The 15433-nt window shown below is 32.8% G+C and overlaps 4 protein-coding genes across 4 annotated transcripts; 3 read left to right on the plus strand and 1 right to left on the minus strand.

Moving 5' to 3' along the window:
- Nucleotides 1-379: 379 nt before the first annotated feature.
- Nucleotides 380-1860, plus strand: LOC123270097. The gene is made up of 2 exons (XM_044736031.1): nucleotides 380-604; nucleotides 694-1860. Exons 1-2 carry the CDS (start codon nucleotides 395-397, stop codon nucleotides 1858-1860), a joined length of 1377 nt encoding a protein of 458 aa, XP_044591966.1. The 5' UTR covers nucleotides 380-394.
- A 532-nt stretch (nucleotides 1861-2392) lies between these two features.
- On the minus strand, nucleotides 2393-4466 carry LOC123270401. Its single transcript, XM_044736434.1, has 3 exons — nucleotides 4179-4466; nucleotides 3668-3832; nucleotides 2393-3602 (listed from the first exon to the last, which is right to left on the minus strand). The coding sequence occupies exons 1-3, from the start codon at nucleotides 4313-4315 to the stop codon at nucleotides 2804-2806; spliced, it is 1101 nt and encodes a 366-aa protein (XP_044592369.1). The 5' UTR covers nucleotides 4316-4466; the 3' UTR covers nucleotides 2393-2803.
- A 1248-nt stretch (nucleotides 4467-5714) lies between these two features.
- Nucleotides 5715-7010, plus strand: LOC123270098. The gene is made up of 2 exons (XM_044736032.1): nucleotides 5715-6195; nucleotides 6313-7010. Exons 1-2 carry the CDS (start codon nucleotides 5715-5717, stop codon nucleotides 7008-7010), a joined length of 1179 nt encoding a protein of 392 aa, XP_044591967.1.
- A 102-nt stretch (nucleotides 7011-7112) lies between these two features.
- Nucleotides 7113-10019, plus strand: LOC123270099. Its single transcript, XM_044736033.1, has one exon. It carries the CDS (start codon nucleotides 7113-7115, stop codon nucleotides 10017-10019), a length of 2907 nt encoding a protein of 968 aa, XP_044591968.1.
- The last annotated feature ends 5414 nt before the right edge of the window (nucleotides 10020-15433 follow it).

The raw sequence follows: 15433 nt of genomic DNA on the forward strand, positions 1-15433 counted from the left end.
TCGCTATGAGGTGCGACTGCAGCGCCAGACAAAATATGAACTACAGGGGGCTGTCATAAAATTTTTTTATACGTATGGCAATAGCAAGAAAAATAAAAATAAATAAATATTATAAATAATAGTAAAAAGAAAAGTTATAAAAAATATGTGAGACTTTTGTAATGATTGCAGTTTTGTTTTTAATAAAATGAATTAACAACAAGTAAGTATAATGATAAAAAATAATAAAGAATGCAGTAAACATTTAGGTTAAGTTATTTGATATTTATATCAAAGTCAAAAATGAAACTTATAAAAATTAAAATGAAAAAAAATAATTAAATAGTTATATCAATGGAATATATTAATATTTATTTAATTAATGTAATTTTTATTTTTTAGTAACAAAAAAGCCATGAATATTATTATAAAGACCGGATTTCAGTGTGTCACTCATCAAATTGAATTTCAGCCAGCAACAGTGAATAAGGGCAAAAATCTTGCTCTTGCAGAACATGTAAGAGATGTCGAAGAACACAGACGGAATAATGATAGCTATTTAATAAAATCTCGAATTATTCGACAAGCCTCGGTCCACAGTACACCTTACATCACTTCATTGAACGTAATTTGAAATTTGATCATTTATTTCGTCGTGGTAAAAATTATTAGAGTATTGTAATTAACAGATTTTTTCTATTATTTTTTTTTTAGATTAATTCTAAACGCCATGTGACGGATGTCCAATGTAATTGTGTATATAATCAGAGTAAAAAGTGCAAGCACGTCGCGGCGTTAATTTATTTTATTAACAATGAGGAAAGCGCTTCAAAAACCAGTCATGAGCAGCAGTGGGGCAAGCCGAGTGTACGTCAATTCACGAAAAATAAATATTCCAAAGGAGAGTATTTTAAAAATATAGTACCACACAAATATACCCAATTGCATGATCCTCAAAAAGTTTCAATCACTGAATTGAAAAATGATTCACCCTTAAAACTAATAATACAAGCACAATTGAAAGAAAACAATAAACACACAGTGAGAAACGTTATGAATTCGTTATTAGCGCAAGTTGAATTAAATTTGGAGAAAGAAGAATGCGCTGTGTGTATTGAAAATTTATTAATTTTCCAAGAGGAATATTTTATTTATAAAAGTGAATATGAAATGGATAGTAAAATACGAGAGTTTTACCTAAAAAATGTGCAATTATCAGAACAGGAAATCGTCAATTTGTCTTGTCAAACAGTTAAACAATCTTCCAGTAATAATTGGTTTAAAGCTCGACGGTTAAGAATTTCCGCAAGTTCTAATGTTCATAATATTAAAGTATTGAGTAGAAAACCAGTTGAAGCTTTAGTTTCAGATATGTTAAACCCTAGTAAAATTGACAGTGCTTCAACCAGATACGGTTTAAAAATGGAAACTCATGCCAAAGTTAAATACCAAGAATTGACAAATTGTATTGTTAAACGTGTTGGAGTATTGGTCAGCAAATTTCAGCCTTGGCTTTGTGCAAGCCTGGATGGCGTTGTCACTGATGATGGCTCTATTTCAAAAATTGTAGAATTCAAATGTCCAAGTTCTTGCGAGAAGAAACCAATAATTAATACCATTGATAACTCAAGTAATGTTAAGTATTTACAACTTATTGATAATAAGTTACAACTGAAGAAGACTGATCTTTATTATACACAAGTTCAAGTTCAAATGTATGTCAGTGGAATGAGCGTTTGTGATTTCTTTGTCTATTCACCTGTTGAAGATGGCAGTTTTTTGATTGGAGTTCATAGAGACGAAGATTTTTTAAAAACTGTGATTTTAAAAGCGAAAAATTCTATTTTGAACATTATTTACCTGCTTTATACGCGACCTTAACTATTGAAGACAGTGATAAAGAAAATAATCATAACAATTGTGATAATACTGATAACTTAGATAGTAATGAGGAAAATGATATTACAATGGAGAAACGAAGCTTTACTGAAAGTGATATTGAGAATATTTTTAAATAATAATAACTTATTTTTTATAATACATAACTGCGTAAAAATAATTGGAATATTGTCATTGTTACCAACAAGTCAATTATTAGAAAATTAAGTAAAGATATATTATTCGTTACTTAAAATTTAATATTTATTAAGTTAAGTAAAGAGTATTGTTATTCGTTATAAAAATACCAATTTAAAAGAGTTTTAATTTAATATTCCTTACTAATATAAAAGTTGTAAAGAATGTTATTGTTTATTACAAGAATTTAAACAATTTATTCATTAATTTTACAATTTATTTACAATATCTTGGAAATTTAATTTTGTATGTCATCAAAATCCATAAAATAAATACAGTTTTTATGAGTAATAAGATATTTTTTATCTCTCATTTTCAGCATCTTCTTTTATTAGAAATAATTGGAGGCTGTAAATTTACCAAAACACAACAAATGTGCACAATATCGTCTATGCAATGAAACAAGTGTTGAGGAATTTTATGCAATATTTGATAAGTCCGTAATCGTTGCATGATTCTTTCAACGTGAATCCTAACTCTTGCTACACTGTATGTTTGTTGAGTTTCTATGGCTGAAAATTCATTTTTTTTTTCAAGAAAAGGCGGCATAACCATTTGTACTTTTTTACCACTTGCGTCAATCACTGTTTTTATTTCTGGAAAACCTTTGTCAGCCAAAACAATGTCACCATCTTCTAATAGATCTAACAGCCCAGACTCTATTGTAAGTTGAGAATCCGATTTCCGTCCTCCGGCTACGTCAGATCTTAAGGAAATAAAACCTCCAGGAGTTATTCCAATAAGAACTTTAGCCGTGAAGTTTTTTTTTGTATTGGGAGTATGTAAAAACACGATTGTCGACACTTTTAGGGATATCAATTCGAAATTCTGTACAATCAATTATAACTCTGGTGTTACTGTAATCAGGTAGAAAGCAGTCAGGCATAGTTTCTTGTACAGCGTCAATATCTGGCCAAAATACTAAATTTCTGGTTGCACTAGCTAGTAGTTGCAAAGTTTCATAAAAAATTGTAGAAATTGTTGTTCTGTGAATACTAAACAGTACACCAAGTGCTGAAAATGTCAATCCAGTTTTCATTTTCATTAAAAAAATTAATAGTCGATCTTTTTTCGATACAATGTACTTTTTTCGTGTAGACATTCTTGTCAACAAGAAATCAAAATTTTCGAATGAAACCCCTGCCAGATCAATGATTTCTTGATCCTTTGTCACCGATGTGAATCCATTGAAATGTTTACTGTTTGCTTGACTTTCTTTATCAACAAAGGTTTTTTTAGGAGTACCACATTCTTTATCTACAAATTTTTTATTACCAATATGAATTTTAATCGCCCTAGTATCTTCAACAATTTCTGTCTGAGTTTCAGCATGACATAAATCGTCTTTGACATAACGATTGCAAGTAAATGTTTGAGAATTGATATCAGAGTTCGAATAAAAATCAATTTGACACTCTTGGTCTACTTTTGAAGACACTACTGGAGGATTTTCAGTCATCACTTCTACCGATTCTATAACATTGGACTCAGCATTTGATGTTGAAGGTAATTGTGCTTTCATGCGCCGATTCATTACGCGTTTATATCTGAAAATATAAAATTATCATTGCTAAGTCGTTCAAATTGATCAAGTTTACCAAATAATTTTTACCTGTTTAACGCAGAGGATTCATTTACTTTTGAGCACTTGTAAATTGAAGGAAATATAGTTGGAATGTAGCTAGGACTTAGCTCCTCTTCTGATTTCTTACCTCCAATAAAATGATCACTACAAATACAATCACATGGCTTGGGAACCCACTGTGATCCGTCAGCGCTAAAAAATCACGTGTTTACAAAATGTTAGAATAGTATGTAAATTTTTTCTGTTAATTTACATTTAAGCATTTATTGTAAATTAGATTTTTTCATCACAGAATCATAACAACATTATTAACTTTCACTAAACTTAAAAATTTTGAAAAAATTTTCAATTCTATAATACTAAAGTTAACTGGCGTTAATTTTTTTATTTTTTAATAAAATTAGAACTAAAAAAAAATTTTTTTTAATTTTATCAATAAAAATAATTATAAAAATTTTAGGATGTCGGCTAACTTAATTTTCATAAAAATTTTCCGAATTATTGTTATTGATAAAATTAAGGTTATGGTAGTACTTACTTCAGCCTTTTAACTGCAGCTATCCACTGATTCCGTTGATTTTTTTTCCATTGAGCAGTCGGAAATTTATAAAACTTGCACTCACTTTTTCTGCTGGTATTTTTACAATTTACGACACAACAACTTTGGTGTCTCATTTTTTTTTAATTGATTTAAATTAAAACAAAATAAATACTCTCACGTGTACTTGCTTACAATTTTAGTAATAATAGCCCCCCGTAATACCGAAAGTAACCACTGCGAACGCTTCAGTCGATTTAATTTCCCCTACCATGGCTTCACTCACAGCGAATACGGGCCAGATGAAGGTGGGTAGAAGTAAACTTTTTCCACCAAAAGACATTTATGCCATCTGGTTCCGGGGCAGCCCAATTTTTGCTGCCATTTAGAGCTGAACGAACTTCATTCACACTGACTGCAGGGCTCTCTTCATCAGCATTCTGTCTACGGCGTTCCCGACAGAATGCTTTAAAGTCGTGGAGAGCTGGAGTATTGGCGTTCACGTTTGGTTGATCTCCATACAACTCAGTCCAAAAAGCTTCCACCCGCTCAGGTGTTGGATAATTCCCGGTAACATCGGTCTTTGGTGTCAGAAACCGCGAAGGGCTGGATCGAAAAAACGAGTTGTCGACCAACCGCTTCAGCCTTTTCTCTAGTGACTTTTTGGCAGTCACTAAAGCCCGCAATTTATTGAGAGACTCTTCCTTGATGACAAGAAGAGTACTCTTATTCAGTGTGTGATGACGCCACCGAAGTTCAGCAGCGATGCGCCGAATTCGGGGCGTGTATGCTCTTTGAGTTGTTTCAAACTCAATCACACACTGAATGCGGGAGACCTGTTTCCGGGATCTGTCAATTTTGAGTCCAAGTTGTGAGATGCGCTGTCTCAACCTTGCCTCGATCGAGAGACAATGTCTCTCTCTCGGAAAAGCCGAAACTGCTGCACCATACACAACCTGGCTCACAGTGAGCAGGGTGGAATCCTCCAGGATGTTTGCACGGAGATCTTCATTTACCGCTTCTAGCTGTTGTTGGGAGTAAGTTATCTTTTTAGATATACTTACTTGCCGTCCTATAAAGGGATTGTTGTCATCCAAGGAGGAACGGCGTCGCTCTTGGTGTAATTGCGCCGGAAAGGAAAGTCTATTAGACTGCCTTCTATCCGGCACAAGCGATCTTCTATTACGCCGAAGATAAGCGGCATAATTACGCAGGTGTTTAGGCGTAAAATGGTCTAGCTCCGGATGCATATCACTCCAAAGAGTGTGCATCCGGGCCATATAACCGCTCACCCCCGGCTCGCTACGTTGGTAGCACACCAAGAGGTCGACTCGTAGTTCCTCCGTCCACTTAAAGTAAGTCCTTAAAGCGCCAGGGTCGTCATCGTTCATCTTATTATTATTATTATTATTATTATTATTATTATTATTATTTGTAATTTCCCGTGATATATGCATATACATATTTATTTTCATCGTTCTTCTACGTTATTTATTTTTGTATTAATATTCAACATTGTTTATATTCTATATAAAAATGCCGAAAAGAAAAATCATTCGTGATCCTGTTGAAGAAGAAGCATTTAAAAGAGCTAAACTCGATAAAAAAAATGCTACTCAACGGTTAAAAAGACATAACTGTAAAAAACAAGATCCTACTCGCGTGATAGATTTGGATAGGTGTGAAACCATTACACTTAATGCTTCAGATGTCGAAAATAACCCCTCCACATCTTATGAAAATGTAGATAATCATTTGGATTTTGCTGCCATCGATGACGGTGCCTATAATCGTGGATGTATTGTCAAGGAAAAACATGTCATCAACGAGCATTATTTAGGTCTTATGAATTTCATATGTCGTCATTGTGGTGCACATCATTTTTCTAAAGAACAAGTGGCTAACAAAAAAGATTCGTTCAATGATTGTTGCAGTCATGGTGAAGTGGCACTTGCCGATTTACCGCAATCTCCATCAGTATTGAAAAATCTCTTTGACGGATCCCACGAAAAATCCCGTCATTTCTTCGATAGATTTCGGTGCTATAATAGCTCATTTTCGTTTGCGTCATTTAACGCAAACTTAACAAAGTTTAGTAACAACCGTTCCGGTCCGTTTTGTTTCAATATTTAAGGACAGGTATACTATCAAATTAATGAATCTCTATATCCTGAATCGGGTGACCGTCCTACAAATGGACAATTATTTATAATCGACGCAGCTGAAGCATCGCAATATAGGTGTGATCAAAACAATAAATTAGATATCGACGTTGTTAGTAGCATCGAATCAATCATAAGAGAACATAACATATTCGTAAATTCTTATGAAATGATGAAAGACGAAATAAATGCAGAAAAATCCAAAGACAACAATTCAGAACCTGAATTACAATTATTATTTCAATTAAAGAAAGGTATGGATCGAGGCCGGTACAATTTTCAAAGAGTTAACGAAGTAGCAGCGGTTTTTTCAACCACTGCTGATGGACAAATTCCAGAATCATATGTAACGATTAGAAATAGAACTACAAAACAATTAGCATATGTTAGCAATATGGACCCTAATGTAGAAACATGGATTTATCCATTATTTTATCCTTATGGAACTCGGGGTTGGGATCAAAATCTCACCTGCGTGAACAAAATAAAGAAGAGAGTGTCTCGAAATGCCTACATCAAATTTCGCATGGCTTTACGCAATGATTTCAATGTTTTTTTATTTGGTAGGAGATTGTTTCAACAATGGGTAGTAGATAGCTACGTAAAAATCGAAAAAGACAGAATTAATTGGAACCGAGATCATCAAAAAGAATTGAGAGCTGAATCATAACAAGGATTAATTGATCATTTACATTCAAACGCTGCTAACACAAATGGCAAAGTAGGTAAAATAATAATATTGCTGTCTACTTTTATTGGGTCACCAAGAAATATGGTTCAACATTATCAAGATGCCATGAGCATCGTTCGGGTTCATGGAACACCTGATTTGTTTGTAACCATGACATGCAATCCTCGGTGGCGAGAAATAACTGAAAATTTGTTTTCGGGACAAACAGCTGCAGATAGACCGGATCTCGTAGCTAGGGTATTTTATTTAAAGGTTAAACACTTGATGGATATAATAGTTAAGCAAAATCATTTTGGCAAAGTATTAGCTTACGTGTATGTAATAGAATACCAAAAACGCGGTTTACCACATGTACATTTGTTAATAACATTGGATCGTAATTCTAAAATCAACACCCCTGAACGAGTAAATAGGTATGTTTCAGCTGAAATACCAGATCCAGAAGAAAATCCAATATTACACACAATTGTAATGAAAAACATGATACATGGACCTTGCGGTGATTGGTGTTTGGTAGATAATAAATGTTCAAAAAAGTATCCGAAATCCTATCTTGAAGAAACAAAAATGGATGAAAATGGTTATCCTTCTTATCAAAGGAAAAATACAGGTATATTTTATTCTAAATCGAATAATTATTCAGTAGATAATCGACACGTAGTGCCTTACAACAAAGAACTGTTAGAAATGTTAAATTGTCATATAAATGTAGAAATAGTTGCCAGTATTCGAGCCATGAAATATTTGTTCAAATACTTATATAAAGGTCATGATGCAGCTGCTATTAACTTACAGAATGAAAATCCAAATGGGATAATCGACCACGACGAAATTCAAGATTATATTGAAGGTCGATATGTTGGCCCTGTTGAAGCATGCTGGAGAATTTTCAATAAAGAATTGCAAAATAAAAGTCATACAGTTATCAGATTACCTGTACATTTACCAAACCAACACACAATTACTTTAGACCCTGAGAATGCAAACGACATCCAAAGTGCATTGGAAAAACAAACTATGCTCATGGATTATTTCGCTTTAAACGCGAGAGATCCAGAAGCAAAGGCTTATTCATACGCGCAAATTCCCGAACATTATGTTTTTAAGAAAAAAGATGCCAAAACAAAGAAATTTAGTTGGGAACCACGACAATCACAATTTAAAGCTATAGGAAGGATGTATTCAATAAGTCCTGCACAAGTGGAGTTGTTTCATTTACGTTTGTTGTTGATTAACGTCAGAGGAGCAACAAGTTTCGATGACCTTAGAACCGTTAATGGAATAGTATGTGATACATATACTTCTACATGTTTGGCCTTAGGACTTATAGAAGATGATAATGAATGGGAACGAACATTAACTGAAGCTGATTCGTGGATGATGCCAGTACAACTACGTAAGTTATTCATTCGAATTTTGCTACATTGTCATCCGGTGTGCCCTGAAAAATTGTGGGAAAAATTCAAACATTCAATGTCAGAGGACTTTCTTGTTGAATATGAACCGGTTTTGGCATATCGGAAAACTTATGCTTTGCTTGATGATATGTTAATTTCTGAAGGATCGGGTATCAGTAAATTTCCAACGATGGAACAACAAATAGAGTCTATTAACAGGGAAGCTGATGATATGTCTTTAGAGGAACATCTAAAGATCGGTGAAGAACAATATCTCAAATTAAACGAAAAACAAAAAGAAATTGTAGACATCATCGGTTCGGGTAAAACATTTATTTACACGACGTTGTATCATGTCCTCAGGAGCAGACAACAAAATGTATGTACAATGGCCTTTACGGGGATTGCAGCAACTCTTCTTCCACACGGACGAACTGTTCACAAAGTCTTCGGTATGCCTGTCCCATTGTATGAAGACTCAACATCTAACATAAAAAATCGGACGAAAGAGTATAATTATTTAAAAAATATCGACTTAATCATTTGGGATGAGGCTCCAATGGCACCAAGATATGCATTAGAACTGGTAGACCGTACGCTGCGTGACATATGTAATAATAACCGACCATTCGGAGGTAAAATTGTTGTACTCGGCGGTGATTTTCGACAATTGTTGCCGATTAAAATACATGCCACCCGTAATGAAATGGTCAATTTATCAATAAAATTCAGCCAAGTATGGAAGTGTTTTAAGATTTTTTCTTTATCTCAAAATATGCGGGCATTACCAGAAGAAACTGAATTTGCTAAATTCCTGTTGTCGATTGGAGATGGAGATATTAATAATAAAGACGATTACGTGACTGTTCCTGAAAATTGTATAGCGCCAAAAGGATCTAATATTGTTATCGATATTTACTATGATGCTATAAATGACGGTCGATACGATGATTTCACCAAATTGGCTATTCTTTCTCCTCGTAATGTAGACGTAGATGAAATAAACAGTAAAGTTGTAGATATGTTGGACGAACAATCAGAAAAGATTTACAATAGTATTGATAGTACGGAAAATTGTGATAACGGCACTATCAATGAAGCTATTCTGGTAGAATATTTGAACACCATCAATCCTCCTAATTTTCCTCCGCATGAATTAAGATTGAGATTGAATAGCGTTGTTATGCTTGTTAGGAACTTAAGTGTAAACGAAGGCTTATGTAATGGTACAAGACTGATGGTTTTAGAACTTGGGTCGAATTTATTAAAATGTAAAATTTTAACTGGAGATAAAGCAGGAGATACAGTTTTCATTAACAGGATAACTTTGTATCATGATCACGTAAATGCATTTACATTCAAACGGAGGCAATATCCCTTAAAGTTGGCATTTGCAATGACCATAAATAAAGCTCAAGGGCAAACATTCGACAAAATTGGAGTAGATCTTCAAAAAGACGTCTTTAATCATGGACAACTATACGTTGCAATGTCACGAGTAAAATCATGGAGTTCATTGAAATTGTACTTGAGAGATGAAAGGTCGAACGAATTGATAAAGAATTATGTATTTAAAGAACTTTATCTATAATTAGAGAAATAACAAACCTATCATTTCGCGGAACATTTCAATGCCACAAAGGTTAAGTCGAATAATAATATTACGAAACTGTGATTTTTGTATATTTGTCGGTGTAAAATCATTTTTTTTCCTACACTTTCAGTATTTTCATAATACTAATTAATTAGCTACTACACAAAATGCAATTACTTAGTTAATTAACTAATTGTTGGTGATTGCATATATATATATATATATATATATATATATATATATATATATATATATATATATATATATATATATATACACATATATATATTATATAAAATTATGTTTTCCTCTACTACGTATAATAACGTTCATTAATCGATTTCGCTATAAAAGTAATCGTCAATTTTACAATTAAAACGAATTCGTTTTAATTATCAAATAAAATATATAATTAAAGCATTATATATATTGAATGGACATGATTGAAACTATAAATTTATGTTTTCTCTATTAAATATCAATCCCAGAAAATTGTTGATTTATCTTTCAAGTTTTAAAGATATTGGCTTTCATTTGTAACTTAAAATCGCAGATTACATAATATTCTAAATTCGTTTTAGGTCATATTCAAACAAATTTTCTAAACACGAACGTAACTTGAAAAAAAAAAAACCGTTGAAGAATGAAATTTAAGAAATATTTCGGTAAATTTTTTATGTTGATTTTATGTATCCCACATAAATATGTATTCCACATAAAATATTTAACAATTTTCAAGTTTACAATCTCGAATTATATAATGAATATTTACTTAACAATTTTAGATACAAAATAGATTTTAAGAGCGACTTTTTCTGTTTGGACATTTTCGTATTTGTCCAACGTACTTCATCATAAATTCAATCAATGTGGCTACAAAATTTCTTCAATGCATAAAAAACATACGAGCAACATTCATATAAGAATAATAATCTCTTCTTTCATAACTTACGCGGATTTTTCGTTCGCGAATAAATCTAACAATCAAACGACGTCGTTTGATGATATTGTATTTATTTGTTTTTTTATTAACCTTTTTTTTTTAGGGTATTAACATAAACGACAGTCAACTGTTCAATTAAACGTTTCCCAAGAAAATTATAAACGTTATCCGGATTTAAGCCATGCTAATCCTGCGGACTGTATATGATTTGTTTTTTATGTGTTTCGTTTATTTTCCATATTTCTTCGGGGAAACCCACGTTAAACACGATAAGTCACCTATTGCATTTCACAGAATAATCAATTTATATCAACAATTACGTCCGCGGTTTTCTATAACGGATATTTTATTAACTATTATGGATATATGAATTTATTCTAAATGCACGTTTCATAATTTAACATATTCATATCGGTTTTACGGGCTTCAACATGAAATTATTCAATGCATCGACATAATTTCTTCATTACGCGGCAAAATTACGAACGTTAGCCGTATGAAAATAACGATTTCTTCTTTTGTGGCCTATGAGGACATTTCGTTCGCGAATGAATCTAATTATCAAACGACATCATTTAACGACACTTGTATTTATTTATTGAATATATTTTGTCTTTTAAGATGATCATGATACAAACATTATTTGATTATTCGATTACACAATCCCCGAAAAAGTCATGTACGTTATTCCTATTTAAGCCATGTTAAATCCGCGAATCGTATATAATTATTTCTATGCGTTGGATTATCTGTCATATTGCTTCGCAGCGACTCACGTTAAATGATATAAGTATCCTGATGCATTCCACGAAAACATTTAATAATATCAAAGTTTACATCTACTGTTTCGTACAATGGATTTCTTATTAACAATTTTCATGTATGAATGAATTCTAGATAGACGTTTTATTTTTACACATATTCGCATTAGTATGACGTGCTCCATTATGAAATCGTTTAATGCATCAACATAATTTCCTCGTTACACAGCAAAATTACAAACATTATCTGTATAAATAATAGTTTAAAAAAACTAAAAACACGCTTTTTATAGAAAACCAAACTAAAAAATAGAAAATAAATTTTAATAAATTTAAATTAAGAATAGTGTTAAAAATTTCAATAAATATAAATTAATAATAGTGTAAATAAAAAAATGTATTTTATTTTAAAAAAAGCGTGAGGTGCATGGTGTCAATAGTTATAAATATTTTATTGACAGATATGAGTAGAGTGATTATCATTTTGATAATATCTTAAAAAGCACCCCACGCTTTTTTTAAAATAAAATACATTTTTAACTTCCCGCTAAAAATCTCAGATTTTCAAAAATCGGGAAGTTATTGTTTTTACCCCGTTTGGCAAAAATCGAGTTTTCATCAGATCTCGACGTTTGAAGGTCACAGGAAGCTTCCCTGACTACCCCCGCGATGTTGTCACTATGTCTGTATGTATGTATGTGTGTGTGTGTGTGTGTGTGTGTGTGTGTGTGTGTGACTATGTGACTCGCTTATAACTTTTGAACGGTTGAACCGATTTCATCGCGGTTGGTGCCATTCGAAAGGGCTACGCTGAACTTAGATTTCCTGAGAATTTGAACCGATTCGGACCGATAGATTTTAAGAAATCTTGAAAAATCTTAAAAAAAATAAGAAAAAAATCATTTTTGAAAGTAGTTTTTTTGGAATATCTTTTAAACGGCTCTATCGATCAACTTCAAAAACTAATCCGCCCTTAAGCTTGAAAAACCACGCCGATCGGCGTCAACCCGATCAAAATCGGTTGATTCGTTCGAGAGATAGCGTGAACGAAAGAAAACCGAAAAAAACCGAAAAAAGTGTTTTTTTCACATAACTTCGTCATTTCTTCTCGGACCGTTTTTGATGATATAGAATAATTTCAGAGGTTAAAAAACCGCGTCGATTGCCGCCAAAAACGTGGAAATCGGTTGATTAGTTCGAGAGATATCCTCGACGAAATATTTGGAAATAAGGATTTTTTCAACATAACTTCGACATTTTTTGGAATAACTTTCAAACAGCTCTACCGATCGATTCCAAAAACTAATCAGCTCTTAACATCATAAAACTACGTCGATTGCCACCAAGCTGGTCAAAATCGGTTGATTCGTTCGAGAGATATCGTGAACGAAAGAAAACCGAAAAAGTGTTTTTCAGAGTTACCCGAAATTTCTTGTTTGACCAATTGAAACTTAGAAATTATTTATAAGGCTTAAAACTACGTAGAATGCCGCCAACCGCGTAAAAATCGGTTCATTCATTCAAAAGTTATTGCGGTATGAACATTCAAAAAATAGTGTTCCATGAAACTTCTATCAGACTTTTGAGCTCAAAGAGCTCAAAAGCATAGAAATAGGTATCTTTTTGAGCTCGGAGAGCTTAAAACAACACACAGATTGTACTTTTGAGCTCGAAGAGCTCAAAAAGCGGCCAGGTATTAACGGAATTAGCGGGAAGTTGCAGGGATGGCCTTTAGGGTCAACCGTTTTCCTAATTTTTTTTTATTTACACTATTATTAATTTATATTTATTGAAATTTTTAACACTATTCTTAATTTAAATTTATTAAAATTTATTTTCTATTTTTTAGTTTGGTTTTCTATAAAAAGCGTGTTTTTAGTTTTTTTAAACTATTATTTATTTTTTACTTTTTAGTTTGGTTTATTTATAAAAGCGTGATTTTTTAGTTTTTTTAAACTATTATTTGTTGATTATCAAAAATATTCAGGCGCGCAAATTACCCACGGAGAGTTACATACTGACATACTGACATACAAGTGAAGCTTATAAAAAAAAAATAATTATTTATAAATATTATAAATACGGGGAATCAGAGTTCGATTTCGGAGAGCGAGCCTGAGAAACGGCTACCAGAACCAAGGAAGGCCGCAGGCGCGCAGATTACCCACGGAGAGTTACTGACATACTGACAAACTGACAAACAAACAAACTGATATACAAGTGAAGCTAATATAAAGCGTGTAAAAAACCTACGGAGGAAAACACCTGGTTTCGAAATATAACTTCGGGATGGTCATCAGAGGATTCCGGGTTGATGTACGGGTTTATCTGTGCCATTCCCGATGATAACCTACGGAGGAAAACACCTGGTTTCGAGATATAAGTTCGGGATGGTCATCAGAGGATTCCGGGTTGATGTACGGGTTTATCTGTGCCATTCCCGATGAAAACCTACGGAGGAAAACACCTGGTTTCGAAATATAACTTCGGGATGGTCATCAGAGGATTCCGGGTTGATGTACGGGTTTATCTGTGCCATTCCCGATGAAAACCTACGGAGGAAAACACCTGGTTTCGAGATATAACTTCGGGATGGTCATCAGAGGATGACTAGGAAGGTCATCACCTGGGTTCTAGGTTGATAATAATCAAAATTTAAATAATATCATTATGGTAGTCTCTTTATGCGAAGGAGAGTTACATACTGACAAACTGACAAACTGACAAACTGACAAACTGACATACAAGTGAAGCTAATAAAAAGCGTGTAATAAATGTAATTATTTCTCCTATCATAACCCATAACAATATTTTGATCGCTAATACATCTAATAATCAGATAAAGTCGTTTAACAATAGTTATTTTTATTCATCGAAATCTTTTCATCCGTCAAAATAACGACTCGAACAATATGCGATTGCTCGATTAAACGGTCCCTAAGAAAGACATGTACGATATCGTCATTTAAACCATACTAAACCCGCGAACCGAATATAGTTTTCTCTATCTGTTGGATTATCTTTCGTATTCTTCGCAGCGACTCACGTTAATATGATAAATTGTCCGTTGCGTTTCACAAAAAAATTTAATACCGTCATAGTTTAAGTCCACAATTTCATACAACGGATTTCTTATAAACAATTTTCATCCCTGTTTAAAATTTCCAACAGGATCCCATCTAAAGCGACAAAAGCCACTTAGAAACCCATAAATTTTAATGGTTTCTAAGTGGCTTTTGTCGCTTTTGATGGGATTTAATTCGAGCTTTTCAACAGGGATGTATGGATGAATTCTAGATACGCGTTTTATGTTGAAACATATTCGTTTCGGTATAACGTTCTTCAACATGAAATTATTTGATGCAACGACACAATTTCTTCATTACATACAAAACAAACCAACGTTAACTATATAAAAATACTAATCTCAAGTTTCATGAACTATTAGAATTTTTCGATCGCGAATGAATCTAATGTTCAGATAACGTCATGTAACAATAATTATTTAATTCATCGAATGGTTTTCATCCTTCAAGATTAAGAACATAAACAACATTCGATCGTTCTATTAAACGGTTCTAAAGAAGGACATGTACGTTATCCGCATTCAAACCATGCTAAGTCCGCAAACTGTTTATAATTTTTACTATGTACCGAATTATCCGTCATATTCTTCGCAGCGACTCACATTAATTATGATAAATTAT

The sequence above is a fragment of the Cotesia glomerata genome, linkage group LG8, assembly GCF_020080835.1.
Source record: "Cotesia glomerata isolate CgM1 linkage group LG8, MPM_Cglom_v2.3, whole genome shotgun sequence".
NCBI classification, from domain to species: domain Eukaryota; kingdom Metazoa; phylum Arthropoda; class Insecta; order Hymenoptera; family Braconidae; genus Cotesia; species Cotesia glomerata.